A 19860-nucleotide genomic window follows, 5' to 3' on the forward strand; every position below is an offset into this window, starting at 1 on the left:
ACTGATAAATGCGAACAGAAACTATTAGTTAGTAAAGAACATAACAAACCTAGTGAAATAGATAGAATGGGAGGAAGCCATGGAGGGAACAGAGACGCTAAGGAAGCTATGGGGGAGGCGGAGAACTCATATGGAACCCGGTCATATGCAGAAAGCAGCGACTGAAGGGCTGGGGAGACCTACTAAAGGGGGAACAGAGGGGTAGTGGCAGGTGTGTGGAACTGTCTCATTGCACAATGAGTTCGCTGAGGAAAGGAGTGGGAGCAGGTGCGGTCCAGAGCTCAGGGCGTGGTTCAGGGTGAGACCGAAGGAGCCTGACGAGGGCTTCAACTTCAGGAACGTCAAGGATCCGTCACAGCTGAAACAATACTGTGAGAATCTCCCCAAGCGTAACATTAAAAGCATAAAAATAGCCCTCAAAGAAGCAATTATATCTGAGTGCCACAAGCATTAACGATAACATTTATAGCCCTGAATGAAGGGACCTTCAAGCCAAACACCTCACAACCAAACAAAGAAAAGAACACCAGCATTTAGGAACAAACAATCAGTGTTGCAGTGTGAAAACATAATATCCAGCTTGTGTCTGTTGACACAAATGTGTTGGTTAAATATTTAGGCCTTTTAATCATTTGCTTTTGTTTAGTTACGTTGTTTGCTGTTGACTGTTTGTGTCGCTGAGCAGGTTGTCCCAGCTGGAGCAGGATCCTGTTGTGTACATTAGCTCTGTACATATTTAGTTTGACTTGGACATTAGGTGAAATTCAGAAAATACAAACCAAAGAAACAAGTGTCTCTTAAAGTGGCTATCGCTCTTTATAATCAGAAGCTCTGCACTGATTCAGCCGCCGAAGACGAACCTGAGGGAACTCAGCTTCACCACGTCTCTGCTGGATTCAAACCATCTCCACTAAGAAAACACACAGGAAACAGTTCGCTTCCCACCACATGGTGGACGTATCACGGCCGGTATTTGTGAGCCACATCCACTCCACTCGGTGACTTCAGACGTTTTATTTCTGTCCGTCTGGCATATGAAGAGTACATCCACGCCGCCGGAGCCCGAGGCCGCTACGAGCACCACCGCAGAAGAAGTCTGTCGCTGATCACATGAACGTTACTGTGTCATCCTCAGGCCACGGCCACAAGTCAAATAGCACATGACTACTACAGCGGCAAATGTGTCCACAGAGGAGTACACACACACACACACGCACACACGCACGCACGCACGCACACACCCGTAAGAAACAGTAACATCGTTCTGCAAAAACAAGCCGAAAGCTTGAACGTTGGAAAAAACACAAGACACACACAATTGCTTTGAGTAAACATTGTTGTATTCAGGTCAAACCCTCCAGGAAGCAATAAGAGCCACAGTGTTGGAGGCTGAGAGCTATAAACAGAGAGCTGCTGAGGGGATTTAGTAAAAAAAAAGAGGAATATATAAAAAAACAATCATTACTCTGTCCACGGTCTCCAAGATGTGTGTGTGCAGAGAGGGAGGAGCTCATGATGAAGATATCTTGGCTGTTGTTGCTTTGTACAAGTGGCTCTGGGGCAGAGGAGACAAAGACGTTTGTCAGAGCCGATCCTCAGCTCATGATGACTCTCCGCAAGGAAGCGTTCTCTCATTTACGCTCTCAGATTGCTCAGGAACGCGAGTGTGAAGCCTCAGAATGGAGGAGTTACGGTAACACGAGGCAGACTGGCCGCATGAATGTTTCAGCACACGGTGTGATCACAGTGGTGTGGGCACAGGTGTAATTGAAGTGCCTGCCGGGTGTCTCGTGTCCTCAACAGGTTCCGCTCACGTCCGGAACCAAGTGGGTTTGTTCAACTTCTAGAGGCGGTGATAACGTGGTGGATTTACAAAATAAGTGCTCATGAGTGTAATGGAAATAAAAGTCCAATTTGTTCACTAGCTTTCTACTTGTTTAGCGGAACTATTGGGTTGGAAAAAAAAAATCCATGATTCTGTAAATGGAAATATTTGTAACACAAAATTTTTATCAGGTGCCCGTGACCTTTGCCCACTAACAGGCACAGCTCTACTCAAGGACAGAGATATCCTCCAAAATAAAAGTTCTAAAATTATTATTACAAAAATATGAAGGTTATTCTAGAAAACAAGATTAAAGACTAAAAAATAAAATAATATATATTTTTTTTTTCCTCAATCTTGCATTTCCTGAACTTTGGCCTCAAGTTTGTGGATAATATTTGAATTTCATATGTCCAAAACTCCCGTTGCTTTTTATCATTAGCTGGTTGCCTTTTACCTAAGGAGAACGCTGCGGCAAACAAAAGCTGCCCCAGTAAAAGTTGAAATATAAACAGGCCTTAAAAGTGCTGCTTGGTGTCCTGTGCTTAGCCTTGAGCGGCCTCATATGATTCCTGGGAGCCAGCTTGCTTCACAGTCATGAGTTAGCGTATTTTACTGGCTTGCACCAAGGCCCATGTTATTATAGCAATAAATTAGAAAACAAGATCAATGGGGTCTGGTCTTTGTGCAGCGCTTACAGTATGGATCCCATTTGTGTTTGTAGGAGCTCAAGCTACAAGCGCTGTTTATTTAATGTGGCTGCTGTTTATTTCCACAGCCCCGTGTGACAAATCGATGCCCGTATCTCTCACAGAAATTGTGTTTTAATCTGGATATGAAGCCCCCCCCATTAGACAAACAGCCTGAGAAGCGCATGTGGGCCCCTCAGAGGAAGAACCTGAAAGGGGACACCGGCCTTGAGGACGCGTGGCGGCCAAGAGGCAAATCTATTTTGCAGCAGATCAGTCCAAACCTCAGACCGCTCCTGGACCGGCGCTCCCAGAGGAGCATGGGATGGAGACCGGACTCATGGCAAAGAGGCATTGAGTTTCACAAAGGAGACTGATGTTACATATCAAACAAACCAAAGAGATTTCTAATCTAATTGTCCCACACTCACTTGTGCACCCAAATATATCAAAATCAGATTCCCTCTCACTCTTGGAAAGTAAAACATGATGCAATCAAATTTTCCCCAATCTCTTTCATGACTTATGATCTGGTAACGTCTCACTGACTCTTTCCATATTGTTAAAAGGGATCTTTATTTGTCATTGGAAATCAAATCTAGCGTCTCAAAGCATTTAGTCTGTGTGCCACATGCTACTGGCCTGCACCTCGTCTCCATCACATCTGCGTACTATTGAGTCCTCAGCTCCAAAAAATGTATTCCCAAGGAAAGTTGGGCTTAGCCCGAATCTAATCATATGATTTGTTACATATTTTTTCAGTTGGTTTGTCCAAAAGCCTGCGGGGAACAAGTTGTTCCGAGGCTCTGTGAATAACAAGGCGAGCAGTGTGAAGTGTGTCAGTAGCACGTCAAATCACCTTATAAATAAACAAGTGTTGACACAGTCAATAATGTCGGCCTTTGTTTCATCTCCCCATCCTCCTCCTCTCAGCGAGATCCCTATCACTACACATTAGTACATTTATTTGGGTAGGATTATGCACAACCTGACTGGCAACAACAAGCAGCCTGAGACCTCGTCCACAGGTTAGGTTTACTGTAAAGCCGTCGCACACAGGATCAACCCTCACACGTTTGTTAACGAGTCATCAGAAATGCACAAGACATAATATGAGGCTTTTTGTAACCGTGCAACCTGTGGCAGTCTGATTTGCTCAAATGTCCAGTGATGGACCTCAGATTCCTTCTGAACGTTGCAGCTGGGTTCATGATCACATGACGTGTAGCTGATTCTTCGGCCTCGAGGGTCTAAATGTTCGAGCGAACGCACAGAAACGACCAGCGAAGCAGGAAAACAGGACTGCTTTGCTGTGACAAGCAATTATTTAAATTGCAACTTTCAAGCTAATATTTAGTGTGTAAACATGATGTTTGAGCTAGTTTAAGTGTTGTCAATTGACCTGTCAACAAATGATTTGTTTACTAAATGTTTTAATTAGCATGTGCAGGTCTCTCCCTGCGGGACCACGCACTGCTGCACTGTTCTCAGGCCAAACACCTGCGCAGGTTGTCATTATCATTCTTAAAGTGAACAGCTGTTAAAGCCCATGACTCAAGGCTCAGGTCGTTGGTTTTAACCCTACACATCAACCCCCCCAAACACACAGCGTTGACTAGACTCTACCGCCCTCTAGTGGTAGAACAAGCTGTTTACTGTTTCTGGCACCGTGGAGAAGTCCTGGAGATATTTTCATACAAAAAAATAATAACACCTTTGCTCACATTTACTATACAGGCACGGAGCGACACAAATGTTTACGTCACTCATGTTAAATACTGGTCCTAAACATTTAAGGACCACACTGTAGTAACTCATTCATTATTTCTATTGGTAGCAATAACGACTAAATATGTTTATGTTTTAAGAGCTTGTACTGAAGTATTTTACATTGTGTGTCTGTGTGTGTGATCGTAATCATCGGTTTATAGCCAGGATATTTACACGGATGTGTTATTTATCAAAATTCTATGATAACAAATGAAAAATGTTCATCTTTTCCCCATGTTCTTTATATTCCTGTCTGCGCTGCATATTTTATTTGTTTTTATGAAACAAATGGTTGGATCATTTGTTTTTATTTGGTTTTCTTTTCATGTAACATTTCCCATTCCACTTGTTTCTGTTTTATTGCTTAATATTTCAAAATCATAAATGAGAGGACGTGTTTCTTTTACCTCATAAATCATTTATTGAAATATAAATCATCTGAATGTACATGAAGTAAAATAATGGAACAAAGTATGAGTTCATCGTATGGTCTGTGATTACCTATAATTACAGATAATGTACCTTCAGCATCATCACTCATTTGTGGCACAAACATTCACATCCACGCAGCTTTAAACATCCACAGCTAAAGCAACACACCTCTATTCTGTTTTGCTTTGTTTTTTAGCTCAGCTTGGCTAACTCGTCTGCAAAGTCCAAAACAAAATGGAAAAACAGGAAAGTGCAACTGATTGCAGATAATATCACAGTCAACAGTAGCTGGGGGATACAGGTGATTACAAAGAGTCTACAAATAGTTGATGTATGACATCAGAGCAACACAAATGTTTACTTCATCTAGTCTCTTAGCTTAATTAGAACCTGCTAATAGACCTCAGGACAATAGGTAAGACAGGAGGACTTGGTATCACTGTCGGGCCACATATCGTGCTTTGTGACATGATAAACTGCATTTTCCTTTGTGACTTGTTGTCTATGTTATCCATTCTATATAACTTCACTGTTCAGGTCATGCATCCATGACATGCAGGTAATAAACACATATGGTTAAGGTGTCAAACTTTTGGCAAATGTTTCCACTGAAGACAATTATTTATATTGTCTTGTAATGTATTGTCTTTATAAGCTTAAAATGTGCTTATATATTTAAAAAAAAAACAACTAAAATTATCTCTCATAAAACAACTCTGGAGCTATTTACAATACAATCAAGCATTCAAAATAAAACAAGAGAACTTTAGACGAATTTGGGTGAAAATTTGAGACAATGCAATGATAAACGTGACTAAAAAGCCTTTGATGCGTAGCCGTAACCACAATGCTATCACATCCACTCAGTATTCACACATAGTACATGCTTACACAGTAGTGAAGTAAAAAAATAAATTTGAAGTACGCACTGGAAAACATCACATGGTCCTTTACAAAATCGCACACAGTCAAGATGTTGTGCTTTTAAATCCGAGTAGCTATTGATTGTGCCGGCAACAGGTGCTTCTGTGTGTTTGCCTGCCAACGCTGTTGTTTGTGTCCAACTCGTTTAGCCTAAACAGTAGGTCAACTGTAGTGGTTAATTGTACATCATATGAACGATATCCTGTGGCGGTAGCTGTCACCCCCGGCTTATACGGTTGTAAAAAGGAAATGCCCCATAGAAGATGAATGTGTTTTGTGTAGACGGGTCCAGCACAGACGCAGGGTCTGTTTGAGTCTTTGACGTCTTCATCAATGCTCCTCAACTCCTTCAGCCCTGTGAAGGGGGCACTGTTCAGGGAGAAGAGAGAGCCGTACCATGCAGTCCCATTCAGACGGCGTCTGATAAAAGGGTGCTCGAGGAGGGGAAACGATGGGGCTGGAGGGGAAACAGCAGGGTCTTTGGCTGATACTGTATACAAGTGTCCCCCCGCTCCAACTCTACAGGTTGGCCAGTCGTCACAGAAAGCTGTCCTCCACCAGGTCGCTACAGTCCAGACACATCTCGTCCAGCAGCGTGATGTCCTCCAGAGTCTCACCCTCCCGCTTGGCGAAGGTGGAGCTGCTGGAGCCCGTCTCTATCGCGCTCTCCTCTGACGTCTGCGAGCTGCGGGGGGTACAAGTTAAAATTAGCTTGGGCGCTAGAAAACGGCAATGGAGGCGACGGTTCGGCCCACTGACCTGTGCCTGTTTCTTTTGCCGTATTCGTCGTCGGATATAGGGTCCAAGTCAGGGAGAGGGATGATGTAACCGCTGTCGGAGCTAAGCCGCTGCTCGTCGAAGCCACTCTCCCGGTCCTTCAGCTTGCCTTGGTTCTTGTAGGTGATGCCGATGTAGGCGTCGTCGTTGTCCACGCACACCCGAGTCACAGCAGGGTGGTCGCTCTTCAGGAACTCGTGGTTCACCTTCTCATAATGCTGCAAGAAACCAACAAATGCACTAAATTTAAAACTGTTTAGAAGTGGAAGGAATAAGTATACCGCAGAGAGATCATGAGGTTGACAGCTGAATTGCAGTCTGTCCAGGGCCCGAGGCGCTAAGGCAAGAGCTGGTTCCTGCCTTTTCCCCAGCCATTAACACTCTGAAGGAGCCAGAGCTAACACCGTTTTGATGTGCCATGTGTGCTGTGTGTGTTTAACACACTCATTAAGGTCGTGTGGTGGTGGCGAGAACTGGGGCTGTGTCACTACCCAGGCTGCAGCCAGCTGCTCTGACATCTGCACTCTAATCAGTTGTAGGCTTTTGGAGCCAGGGGGACAGAGGCCACATTAAATGAATCTGTCCTGTGTTGGCAACACGCTTAGAGCAAGAGCAGGAGATGGGTTCTAAAAGCGTCACTGTCAGCCTGGAAGCTAAAAGATAATGTCCAGGTCCAGTTGAGGTCAAGAGTAAGTAGCTGCAAGTCAGAAAACAGGTGTTGAGGGTCTACAGACACAAAGACACTTACCCTCTTGTAGCTGGAGGGCAGCAAACAGGCGACAGTGTCACTCAGACCCATGAAGGACGGCCTCTTCTCTGGCTCACTGTTCCAGCACTTCATCATCATCTCATACCTGAAAAGCAACAGCGGGTGACGTTACCACCGGCTCAGAGACAGCTGTTCTGGCTCCACAGGCACTCGTCACTCACACGTCCTGAGGCGCATGCTCGGGCTTGGTCATCCTGTATCCACTCTTGATCTTGTTGTAGAAGCTCGAGTCGACAACCATTCCTGGGTATGGGGTGCCACCTTAAGAGCGAAACACGAGGGGTTTAAAGCAGCTTCGCTAGCGACGGTTTGTTTGTCTCTGATCTAGTTTGAAGAAGCTCACCTAGCGAGAATATCTCCCAGAGGAGGATGCCGTAGGACCACACGTCACTGAGAGTGGTGTACAGGTTGTCGAAAATACTCTCGGGTGCCATCCACTTCACTGGCAGGAAGGTCTGTGTGATTCAAGAGAGGGCCGGGTCCATCATCCTCGTAAACCCACTACATCCACACAAATAATGCTTAAAGTATGACCACAGACTTACGCTTCCTTTGGACACGTAGTTGTTGTCATGCATGATGTCTCTGGCCAGTCCAAAGTCGCAGATCTTTACTATCTTGCCCTGAGAGAGGAGGACGTTCCTGGCGGCGAGGTCCCGGTGCACACACTGCCAAAGCAACAAAAGGACACAAAGTTAGCCGCTAGCAGCTAGCCTCACGCGCCACGGTTGCATGTGGGTCCAAACCAACGCATGCTGCTTCCTCAGACGCTGGCTGCGTCTATTTCTGCGGGTACTTCTTTCGGATAAGTTTGTATTTAACGTTGTTTCATTTCGCTTTTTAAAGCATGGTCTTAGTGTAAACATGCCAGTTGGAGCGATGGCTATGACCACTGGATATTTAGGGATAATAACTATGAAGCTGAAGGATGGCTCCTGGCTGCAGAGTGACCCTGTCTGGTAATTCTAGCCTCGGTTGTGCAGACTATATTCAGGCCCTGGCCTCTCTCCTGAGCAGGGCTACAGTATTCCGGGCGCCCTCCTCTGGCCAGCATGGTTGACGCTTGTAGGACACAGTGGAAAGTGGGGGGTGGTTGATACCTTGACTGTGATTTTCAATGTGACCTACGTTTTTGGAAGCCAGGAACTCCATGCCTTTGGCCACCTGGTAGGTAAAGCTGAGCAGGTCGGTGGTGGTGAGGCCCTCGTTCATGTCGTCTGACAGCAGGTTGTCCGTTTCGCCCTCTGCTTTGGAAAACCAACATACCGACACACAGAAAACACCATGAAGCTGTCCTGTAAATATAGCGCCGGCTCCTCAGGCCTGGCTTTAACTAATGGTAGGGAGAGACTGGGCATTATTATGTTTGCGCTACAATTATCCTCTCTGTGTAATTACAGGGTGGACCAGTCCTAAATTCTGACAAGGGTGTACCCCTCAACCAACACTAAAGCCAAGAAAGTCTGCGCCACTAACTCGGAGGTCAGAGAGGCAAGGCAGCGCCTACCGTTGGAGCCTTTCTGGGAGGGTGGGTGGTCGTAGTCGGACCTCTGGATGTCTGAGTACTTGGAGGTGTTGCTCATCTCCAGCATGGGCACGTACTGAGTGTTGTCGGCCTGCTTCATGTCCATGTAGTCGCCTTTGTTTTCAAAGGACAGGATCACATAGCTGTGTGCAGAGATAAGAGAGGAATGCCATTATTGATAAGGTGAGGGCTGATCGTGGACCCGCTGTGCTACATAAAGATCTATGGTGTCAGCGCATCCTGCTCCCTGTTGTGTGTGCGTCAGTGCACAGGGGTCGAAGGCCTTTCACTGCCTCGTCTTCCCCACAGGATGCTGTGGTTGAGGCTAACACAGTAGCCAGGATTAAGTCATGTTATGGTCATGGTGAGGTGTGGTCACTGTGAGTCATCCGTCAGAACGGATGGGCCTCAGCAATGAGAGGGAGAGGGGCGGCTGCTTCGCCACAAACGTCTGCCTGAGCACAGTTAACAGGTCATGTACAATGAAATTAGGCTGAAAGCTGAGACCACTTCAGGCTTCGATCTGATTTGGTGAAGACGCCAGACAATGGGTGATAGAGGTACTGCAGGGATTGTGGTTAACTGTGCCATTTTTCCTGAGTGTCTGTGATATTTGGTGTATTAGGCATCTTTTGTTTTTTATAACAAAATAAAATGAATGTGCAAGTGCTACCTCCGGCTGCTCTCGTCTGCAGGGTTGATCCCAAAGATGTCCAGCTCTTTTTTGCTTTTCTCGGGGTTCAGGCTGAGAAAGTTCTCCCTGTTCTTGTGCAGGTAGTTGACTAGGTCCCCGTAGAAGCAGTACTCGGTGATAATGTAGATGGGCCCTGGGAACAACGCAACAGATAAGGTCCGTCGGCGTCAGTCTGCAGCCTAATCTTATCACGAGCTCATAAACGCTAAAAGCACAGTCAAGAGGGCAAGTTTCCACTTTCCCATAAAAAGCCTATTAAAACACTACACCCAAGCAAAGCTTAGGCAGGGTTGTGGACCTCATTTTGGCTGTAGGAGCTCCACACATCTGGGTGGGTTTATATGCCTGCATGGATGTGTTTGGGAGTTAAGCTAGGCTGTTATTACAGTGCACGCTAGGTGCCGGTGACTGACTGCGTGTCTGTTGTCTTACCTGATTTGGTGCATGCTCCCAGCAGATTAACAATGTTAAGATGAGGTCCCAGGTGAGTCATGATCTTCAGCTCAGACATCAGGGCCTGTTTCTCACTGGAGCGCGCTGTGGCTATGGGAAGATGCAGCCAGATAGTCAGTGACTATCACCCCACACAACCTCTAGCTCCAACCACACTTTCAGATAAGGCCACTTCCTGTGGCTTCCTTCCTACATTCTTCTTTTCCACTTAAAGGCCTAACTATTAAAATGTTAAACTCACGTTTCAGCATCTTTACTGCCACCTTCATGACAGGCTGGGAGCGGCTGAGTCCGTAGGCAGTGCCCTCCACCACTTTGCCGAAAGCTCCAGAGCCCAGGATGCGACCTGAGCCGGACAGGATGGAAGAGGATTAGTTATCAAAAGAAAGACTAAAGACACCAACATTAAGATACAAGCACCGATCTGTGACTCCTTCAATGCCTGAGAATCCCCTTGATCAGTGAATGAAGCCAACAACACCCAGCAAACCCTAAGTGCCCTAAGTCATATAACTAATCACAGCCTCGCTTCAAAGACAGAGTGAGGCGGCTTGACCCCCGCACCTCTGCAGGGAGGCTGCACAGCCACCAGCCTACGCTTAAGCATCAGCAGGCAGCTCACCGAGCACAAGCCGGTCACGAGGGAACTCCCATCTGGAATCGTAGGGAAGCTGCATGGGATCCACATAGATGTACTCGTGGCCATCTGGACTCACAGACTCTATGACCCTCCAGCGAATCTCATACCGCGGTTTCTGAAAGACAAAAATGAATTTAATAGTGTCATGTGACGGGTCAGGGCAGCAAACCCAACACAAGGATTCATAAAGAGCCAATAAACGAGCAAGTGAGCCAATGATTGTGTGACAATGAATGCAGAATGATGGCACCAGTACCTGTTTCCAGATTACAACCAAGACAATGAGTGAGATGATGACAATGACCAGCAGCACCAGCACAGCAGCAGCTACAGTCAGCTCGGGGTGGGGGCCTGTTCAGGAGGAGAGCCAGATGCAGGTGAAGTGAATATTAATCACATGGCTGCAACACGTGTCCGCTGTCAGGATGAATTAATTAATGTCCTGGGAGGGTGGCATGGATGTGGAGGGTGAGGGAGGAGATGAGCACTGGTTTAGGGGACTGAAGCATGGAGCGAGCAAACGACTAGAAGCTCATCATTTACATTGTCTGGCACACGGTGAGCGTCAGAAACAACAGTCTGTGGTCAGTTGAAAGCTGGCCACCGCCGGACCTAAGGCCTGAACCGCTTCCTTACCGCTGGACACCAGCTTGACCTCCCTGGCGACGGCGGCCTTGTCGTTCCGGGCCAGGCAGCGCACGGCCAGCGTGTTGTCCAGGTGACCGAACAGGACCTGGCTCTCCAGGTTGTTGTCCTCGTCGAAGTGCGAGTCGAAGGTGATGTCGGTGGAGTTGGCGGTGAGAGGCAGCCAAGCGGACGAGTCGTTGGCGCAGCTGAAACACGGCGAGGCCACGGGTTAGAGCGCGCCGCCGTTGGCGTTTTGGCCATGTGGAGCGCTGTGCAGCGCAGGGCTCCACTTACTGTTTGATGTTCTTGCAGACGAACCACTCCACCACAGGTGTGGGCTGCCCTCTGGTGATGCACACCACAGACTGGCCTGCAGCGGACCCATGGTGGATGTCCATCATGTCCACAATGGCTGCAGGCACTGCAATATAGTGCAAGAGCAGGTGATCAGCACAGCAAAGTGTGTGAACGTGAGCAGGTGACGGCCTGTAAATGAAGCTAAAAGGGCAGTATCTAGGAAATAAAGGTAATGAAGGGGTCGGCGCATTCCTCTCTCTGACCTTTGACCTCCAGCATTAAGTCGATGTCCTGACTCTGGTTTCCATTCTGCACTCGCATGGTGTAGTTGCCGCTGTCCTCTTCCTTGGCGCGGATCAGGGTCAGGGCGCTCACGTAGCTGAACAGAACAAGAAGCCGCTGAAGCCTAATGACACGTCTGGTTGCGTGGGAGCGCTGCCGTCAGCTTGTCATTAGCTCCGCTGGGATCAGTCCACGCTCTCACCTGGTCTCGCTGACCTGCTGGAGGCTGGTGGAGATCTCGGCGCTCACGTCGCCCAGCGGGACGCCGCCCTTGAGCCAGGTGACGCGCGCTGTAGGGAAGGAGCTGATTTCGGCCCTGAACTCTCGGACCTCGTCCAGCTCCGCGGATTCGTACTCTCTGAACAGCGGCTTGACAGACATGAACTCCCCGGCTGTTAAAAAGAATGAGAGACGATCAGCGGTCGCAACAAGAAGTAAAGGAATGAACGATAACAGAAAGAAGCTTTCGTACCAAACACTCTGATGGCCAGTTCTTTTGTCTGGCTCTCATTAGTAGAGACATCCGTGATGGAGCAGGAGTAGATGCCGCTGTCCTTGGTGGAGGCTTGTGAGATCGTTAAGGTGTAAAGAATCTTGCGCTCCTTCCTGTTCTCAGCCACCTTTATGATGCCACGGTTTGCCTGTGGACAACAAAAGGACATGAGGTGAACAGCTGCAAGCAAAACGCGGCATCACTGGGAATTCTTCTGCATCTCCTGCATGAGTCTCACCACTTTGCCAGGATACTTCCAGTGGTCTTCCAGGAGCACGGGTCCGTTAGCCAAGCAGGCCACAGTGATGGTGTCTCCCACCAGCAGAGCCGTTCGCTTGGCCGTTATGTCAACGGTCAGAGGAATGTCGTCTTCTGAGACACAGCAGCGTGTGAGGACCAATCCACCAACAAACAGTCGACTCAGGTAGAACAGTGGGTTTTTGCAGAGGCGGACACGCACCTGACCAGCCGTGGACGATGTACTCGGAGCTGTACTGCTCCACGCCGTTGACCACGGCCTTGCAGATGTAGGTCCCACCGGGGAAGACCCCCAGAGCGCCTCGCCTGCTGTCGTAGGCGCACGGCACCGGCTGCTGGGTGTCCACGTTCACCAGCGTCACGTTGGCGCTGGGGTCGGACACGCGGCACTGGATCTCCATCTCCATCTCGTTCTCGGACACCACGTGGTTCCCGAACGGCTCCGGCGATGGCAGGAAGGGGACGTCTGGATCTGAGGGGGGGGTGAAGCTGGCCGTTAGCTCACGGAGGCACACGAGCGCCGAAGCTGCTCCGGACCACTTACCCGGCACATAGACGTAGACGCTGCTCCCCTCCACCCCCGCGGTGGCGTTCCCGGCGTAGGAGCACGTGTAGTAGCCGGTGTGCGCGGCGGTGGCGCTCTCCACAGTGACAGCGGTCACGAACAGGCCGCCGTGCTCCCGCGCGTGCTCCGCCACGTCGCCCGGGGCCGTCCAGGCCAGCCGGGCCTCCCCTTGGCAGGTGAGGGCGAACGGAGCGTGGAGCGCCACCACCAGCTCGTCCCTCTGCGGCAGCAGCAGCGGGCTGGAGGACAGCGGCAGCATCGCGGCGGCGGAGGCTGGGGGAGGCAGAGGTCAAAGGTCACAGGTCAAAGGTCACAGGTCACAGACTCAGCGATGAGCGTGGGGCTGCAGCGTCCAGCAGGTCTTACCTCTCACTTTGAGGGTGAAGGAGAACTGAGCGCGGCGGGAGCCGGCGGTGGCTACGATGCTGTAGTTCCCGTTGTCTATTTCCAGAGGCTGTCGTAATGTCAGAATACTCTGATAGCTGTGAGAAAAACAACAACAGCTCATTTAAACTGCCATGTTGTTTTCCTTCTCTAAGCTATTTTTACCAATATCCTATATTTACTGCTCACCGATTCCCTTCAATGTGGTTTGTTTTGGTGTGGACGTAGTAGTTTTCTGACAATGCTCCGCCGTCCTTCAGCCACAGCACTTTGACAGATGGGGAGGCTTCAATCAGGATAGTGAACTCGGTCTCCTCCAGGAGGCTGACCGACTCCGACGCCAGAATCCCGCTGTGGTCCAGGGTGACGAAGGAACTCTTTTCTGCATCTGAAACCAAACAAGCTGTTGATTCACACTGAGAACGACAGTCAGACGCAGTGAGCGAGGGCCGGAGTGAAGGGGGAGGGGGCTCAGGTGAAATCAAGGTCTGACACACATCTGCTGAAGGCATCCCATAAAACGCAGACGCTGATGTTGAAAGCAGAAGTGGAGCTTTTACAGCTGGATGTTAGCAAACGGCTTCCACACAGCACATGTGAGCGTTTGCGAATATTAAATGTGACATGAATCTGTTATAGTGGTGCTGGAGACTCGTGGACGGCGTCTGTGATGGGTTTGTGGAGGAGGACTCACCCAGGACGGTGACGGCCACCCTGCTCGCTCTGACCTCTCCGCTGCCGGTGTTGGTGACGGAGCACTCGTAGGTCCCGCCGTCCTGCGCTGTGGCCTCGGGGACGCTGATGGTGTAGACGACCCGGTCGGAGAGAGTCCGCCTGGTCTGAACTGCGCCCACTGCCTGCAAGGCCAGAAGAGCAACGCTGCTTTGAAATCCCACTCACGGGACTGAAAGCCATCGCGGCGCGTAGCTCGTCTGTTTTACAGGTTCAGTGCCAGGCTTTAGCCGCCGGAGGCTAATGGCTAAAACACTCGCTGGGCCACAGCTGATAAATCACCAGCACAGAGCTCTTAAAAAAGGCCGTAATTGCAGCTGGGACCAAAACCAGCAGTGGAGCGGCCCTGGAAAAGGGCCTAGAGGAACCCCAGGCAGACAACAGGCAGCGTCCTCTCTAGGTCCTGAGTCTGAATATGAGCATAGACTTCAGACTATTTCAACTGCAATCAACACATCAAACGTAGGAACGACAGTATTTAGACGGCTCTGCTGTGTTGACAGAATCCGTCCGACTTGTTTAAAGGTCACTGGGGTCAAAGGATTTATGACCTGGTTCTATCCGTCTCCAGCCCTTTGTTCTGAACTTCAGTTCCACTGTGCTGCACGCTGCCTCCACTGCGGCGGGAGCTGTCTGGCTCCCAGTCCGCATAACTCACTTACTGCTTTCCAAACACATACTCCGTAACCACTGAGGGCCGTCCTCAGGCCGTGTTCCACTTGCCACTGCTGGGTTTGGGTCCAAAACCATTATTTGCTAAATTAAGGCTCGGTGCTTCTGGTTAGGAAACAACACGGAAATATGACAGAGGGGTTGAAAGAAATAGATGCAGGCAGATGGATGGAGCCTCGGAGGAGGATAAACTCTGAACGTCAGAAGGCACGAAGACGGAGAAAGGAGCGCGTCCTTGCCTCTCTGTTGGGATGGAGCCACTGCTGATGGAACGCGGGGCCGGCGGGCGCGTCGCAGCTGACGCTGAGCGGCTGCCCCGCTTTTAGCGTCTCCTCGCTGGCCGTCACCTTCACGCTGAACGACTCCGCCGCCTCTGCGGGGGGAGGGGCCACGGTCAGCACAGTCATCAAACGGACCCACAGACAGCGGATCCGTGGCTCAACAGGTTGTGCTTTTGAAGTGACATCCGGCCCAAAACGACACTCACCCCCACTTTGCACGGTGTAAATGGCGCTTCTGACCGTCCGCTCATCCACAGTGGTCTCACACTGGTACTGGCCAGATTTGAGGCGCCCATAGAAGCCCATCTTGCTGTCGTAGAAGATCATCACCTCCTCTCCGCTGGGGATGCGCCTCAGTCTGACGTGGGAGAAGGGGTCAGACACTCGGCAGGAGATGGGGGCTCCAAGGGGGCTGGCGGTGACCACCAAGTCCTCCGGGGTCTCGGGAACAAACGGAACCTGGGGATCTAAGTGAGCAGGGAGAGGACTGGGGTCACACTGGAATGAACAGCGTGTCCAAAACCAATTGGGCACAACACAAAAATCATATATACCTTTAACAAAAATATATATTCCCGCCTCGGTGTCTTCCAGGTCACTCTCCACTTCAGCGCCCTGGTCTTCGTACACACACGTGTAATAGCCGGTGTTCGCCACTGTGGCATTGTCAATGAAGAGAGTGGCCGTGTAGTATCCGTGATAAACCAACGCGTTGTCCGGTAGCGGTTCGGCCCAAATAACGTTTCTTTTGCCGGTGCAGCTTATGTTGAACATGGACCTGGGCTGCAGGATGAACTCGTCCTGGTTGGAGACAATAGTCGGCGGCGGCAGTCCAGAGGAAACTGGAAGAGAGGTTTAACAGTGTATGAGAGGAAGCTGTGGCGCAGGGACTCTTAAGGTGAATGTAGGTTTGTTTACCTGGAAGGAGCGACACCAACATGCTGCCCACCACCACATACGCCTTAACGCCATCCATCGCTGTGGATGCCCTGACCTGCAAAGGCAAAGGGGGGGGACTGTTTAGTCAACACCTCAGGTTTGTTTTGGCCCTCACTGACCACTGTCCCCTCCGTTTATCCTAACTGATAACATTACGGCATCATCAATTAATCTATAGTGTGTTGACTCAGTCCCAAATGACTCCACGGAGCTCATCAGCAGATTTGATGAGTCGTGCGCCTCTCTGTTCGTGTTAAACACAAGAACCGCCGCTAGAGGGCGACACAATCCGCCATTTGACGATTCCACGTCTCCTGCGTTTCCAGCTCGCTCAATCTCCGGTCGAAAGTTTTTCTTCGCGTGTAACGCAGAGCAGAGCTCGTCGTTCGTTACACTGTCTAGAACCGTTGCAGGGTTTCCTTCGTTCACCATTTAACTTTGTATTCTGTTTAACCAGCGAGTTACGTGTCAAAACATATTTTCATACAAAAATTAAGAAAGAATTCGCAATTACGGTTATTTTCAAGTTTAGCCAACTCTGGTCTCATCACATTATTTTACACAGATCCTGTTTTGAATGTTTTGTTCTTAGTGCTCATTTGTCTGTCTGGATCCAGGTTTTATCAGGGGCCACAGTCTGGGCGCGTTTACCAAAAAGAAAAGGGCTCGGAACATTTTATTTTGCATGAACCAGATGCAGTTACAAGTTTGGGAATATTTTGAATCTAAAGCGTCCCCAAATAACAATTCATGGCCGCCGCAGAGTTTCCGCAGCTTGTACGCGCTCTGGCTTTCGAAACGGACTATATCCTGGCTTTGGATAAATGTATAATTAGTGGACTCGTTCCGCACAAAACTACACATTCGCGTGGGGCTCAGCTGACAAAATGCATAATCCGTTTTGACGTGTTTGTGCACACGCCTCGTCACAAACAATTTCAGCGAGGACTTTTTTTTTCTTGGCTTGGCGAGGAATCTCCAGCCACTGCGCGTAAATCTAACCGGAGTGTCAGTCAAGGCTGCTCGCACGTCCTGCTCCTCTTGCGCGCGCTCTCTCTCTCTCTCTCTCTCTCCCACCCAGCGCCTGAACAAATGTGCAGATACCAGACGCGTCGCTCCGCTGGGGTCGATACGTTTGAGCGACAGCTGATAAGGTTTGTCTCAACTTTTTGCCACCCGCAGATGTGAAATGCTTCAGTTCCGCGTCAAAGAGTTCATTTCGTGGAAATGAAAGTGATGCGTGTGTCTAAATATCGGCGTCACGCAATGAGTATCAGTGAAGTTTGTATTAAAAAATGGAGGCTTTTGTCTAAATATTTCAGCAATTTTAAGTGGTATTCCTACGCAAATCCCCCTGGTGACCCGGCGAGGAAGGTGATTAATGAAGAATGCGTCGTGGCTCCAAAACACACTCAGCTCTTCTCCCCCCCCCCCCCCCTCCTCAGTTCATTCAGATGCAGCACTGGAGCCTCGCTCCCCTTATTCCCCCTCATTCCAGCGGCTCCAGTGCCTAGTTTCCATTCCAATTCCCCAAATTCCACGGACACGACGAGAGAACAATGCGAGGTGCAATTTCCAATGTGTTTCCTATTAAACGGCGGCGAGCGTCTCACAATGATTCCTTCAGTCTTCGGGGTGACACCTCCAGCTGTGAGGCCGAAACCGAGCGCTCCTATCCAGCAGAGTCAGCGGCATCAACCGTGCCCCGGGTCCAGCGGGGCGACCATATGGTTCACGGGCAGCAAAAAAAACTAGTTTCTAATCTCCTATAAACGGGAGGGCACAATGAACCCAACTTTTAACGGAAGCGCTTCAAGAATTGCCGTCGAAAACTAAAAACGTGAATAATCCGATAATTGGATGAACCAATTAAGATTGTGGTTAAATTCTCACTATGCTGCGCGACGTTCTTCCTTTATAAAGCCCAATAAAACTCCATAAAGTTTGTAAAAGCCTAAAATAATTTTACCCCTCTTTTGGATCGCTACACAGCCTTTCAATTACCTTTTAATCTACTAATCCCTCCTTTATATTCCGTTCGTGTAAGTATATCCACAGTGAATTGGTCGCTCCAAAAAGGCGCAGTCAGGGTCCTTTGCAGCGGTAATAATCCTCAGAGATCCTGCGCTGCGCGAGCATATGTGCGACCCTCTGTTCGCATCCGCGACCGCCTTCACAACTGCGCTCCGGCTACGGCGACCTGTAACTGATTCAATGTTACAGTCCTTCCTCCGGCCGCCCCTCCACCCCCTCTGAAAAAAAGTCATCATCTGGCTCAAAGTAAATAACTCTCAGGAAACGGCACCCCCTCTCCTCTCCTCTGGCGCTGCACCCCCTTTCAAAGTAAGAGCCTATTTTTTGGTCGGGGGGAGGGGGTGCAGATGGACGTTCGGATGAAATGTGCAGTTGGAAAGATGTTTTAGCTGAATTTTATTTGCATTGAAGTCCTGGATAGATTTGATGTGTGTTCCAGTCGCTGCGGCGGCTTTAATGATGTCTCCCACAAACGTTCTGCACTTTGTGGCTGCAACTGCCGGCGATGGAGCCCAAAAAAACGTTTACAGTCGGTAAGAGTAAAAACGTCGCCCCTTTCTTACAGTTTTCTTGCAGGACGCACGCCAGTGTTGCTGCGACGGTGACAGTCAGAAACAGTGGCGCGGCGAGCTCACAGAGGGCGCTCCAACACCGTCCTATCCGCCATCCACCCCCTCTTCCCCTCCGGTTCTGCCGTCACACGCGCGCTCGCGCACTCCCTCAATCGCACGCTTACGTTTTCTTGAAAGAAATTAGCGAAGCAGCGGGGCTGGTGTTTTCTGCACCGCGGCAAACGAACGTCAACCTCGTTTACTTGCACACGTGCGCCAGCTGTTTACCGAGATCTGTAACACACGTACTTATTTTTGACCCCAACCCCCCTGTGACCACCCCGGGGCTCTCTTTCCGCACAACAGGAGAATAATGGGACTGAGTGAATCACCTACTGTATCTCTGGGCATCAGAGAAGAAGGGGGCATCAGACCGGTGTCTCTGCGTGAAGCAGCGGTGCCCCGGGGCCGATGTTCGCCGACCCTCCTCCTCCTCTTCCTCCTCCTCCTCCTCCTCCTCCTCTCCTAGCACCGTGCAGCCGCCTGGCGCAATTACTTCCACATGCTGCGGAAAAAAACAGTGTCCTTGTTCTTCAAACAAAGGATCTCAACTACGGAGAGTCAAACCTATAGGGTCGCGCTGAGGTTACCACTTTTAAAAATCATCACGTCATGAACTGCATGTTCCAGATACTCATAACTCACTAAAAACATTAGGTCAAACGTGTTGTTGTTTGGATTAAGAGACACATTCACCCATGGGATCCTCCAAGGTTGAACATAACGTCTTAATGCTTGCTCATCTCGCCAACATGACTCATCTTTCCTTAATTTCTTTTCTCACTCTGCTCCAAATGTCCAGCAGGGGGCTTTGGAAGAAGCCACATTAAAATGTCACTATTCTGTCCGTTCTAACATGACAACCATCTAATGCGTTTTATTCTAGACTCATCAAGACTGACGAAATGGGAGGATTTTTATGTAGAAAATGTAATGTTTGTATTTTGTATTCGGTAATATGGAAAATATATTAACATCTTACGTTAATAGACATTGTCGTATTTCATGCGGCTCCCGACTTGCACGTCATGTTTAAGAGTTTATTCGACACAACGTGTTTGATCGCTGCAGTGCGTCCTGCGGCCGCACAGGTCTGATAAGTGTTTGAAGATGACTCCGCAGACTGACCGTGGCCTTTGGTCACAGTGGGAGCTGTCCAGCGTGCTGAAGTCTGCCCTCACCACTGT

At 49.4% G+C, this 19860-nt stretch overlaps 1 protein-coding gene across 5 annotated transcripts; it reads right to left on the bottom strand.

Annotated features, from left to right (window-relative positions):
* Nucleotides 1–4681: 4681 nt before the first annotated feature.
* Nucleotides 4682–18284, bottom strand: pdgfra (platelet-derived growth factor receptor, alpha polypeptide). 5 transcript variants are annotated; one of them, XM_029149217.3, is made up of 29 exons: nt 18033–18284; nt 16008–16083; nt 15644–15931; nt 15296–15556; nt 15048–15181; nt 14099–14261; nt 13594–13792; nt 13387–13502; nt 13000–13293; nt 12658–12927; nt 12436–12566; nt 12177–12345; nt 11907–12096; nt 11686–11801; nt 11420–11546; nt 11135–11331; nt 10755–10849; nt 10481–10613; nt 10100–10204; nt 9838–9948; nt 9385–9538; nt 8694–8854; nt 8315–8430; nt 7732–7854; nt 7530–7641; nt 7348–7447; nt 7166–7271; nt 6400–6635; nt 4682–6325 (listed from the first exon to the last, which is right to left on the bottom strand). In XM_029149217.3, exons 2-29 carry the CDS (start codon nt 16063–16065, stop codon nt 6178–6180), a joined length of 4413 nt encoding a protein of 1470 aa, XP_029005050.1. In that variant the 5' UTR covers nt 16066–16083; nt 18033–18284; the 3' UTR covers nt 4682–6177. The 5 variants fall into 5 exon arrangements, with proteins under 5 accessions (XP_029005050.1, XP_029005049.1, XP_040926586.1 ...); XM_029149216.3 differs by having other exon boundaries at nt 8315–8433; XM_041070652.2 differs by having other exon boundaries at nt 8315–8433; nt 9838–9942; nt 12436–12569.
* Nucleotides 18285–19860: the final 1576 nt, after the last annotated feature.

This window comes from Betta splendens, chromosome 4 (genome assembly GCF_900634795.4).
Source record: "Betta splendens chromosome 4, fBetSpl5.4, whole genome shotgun sequence".
In the NCBI taxonomy this organism is placed as follows: domain Eukaryota; kingdom Metazoa; phylum Chordata; class Actinopteri; order Anabantiformes; family Osphronemidae; genus Betta; species Betta splendens.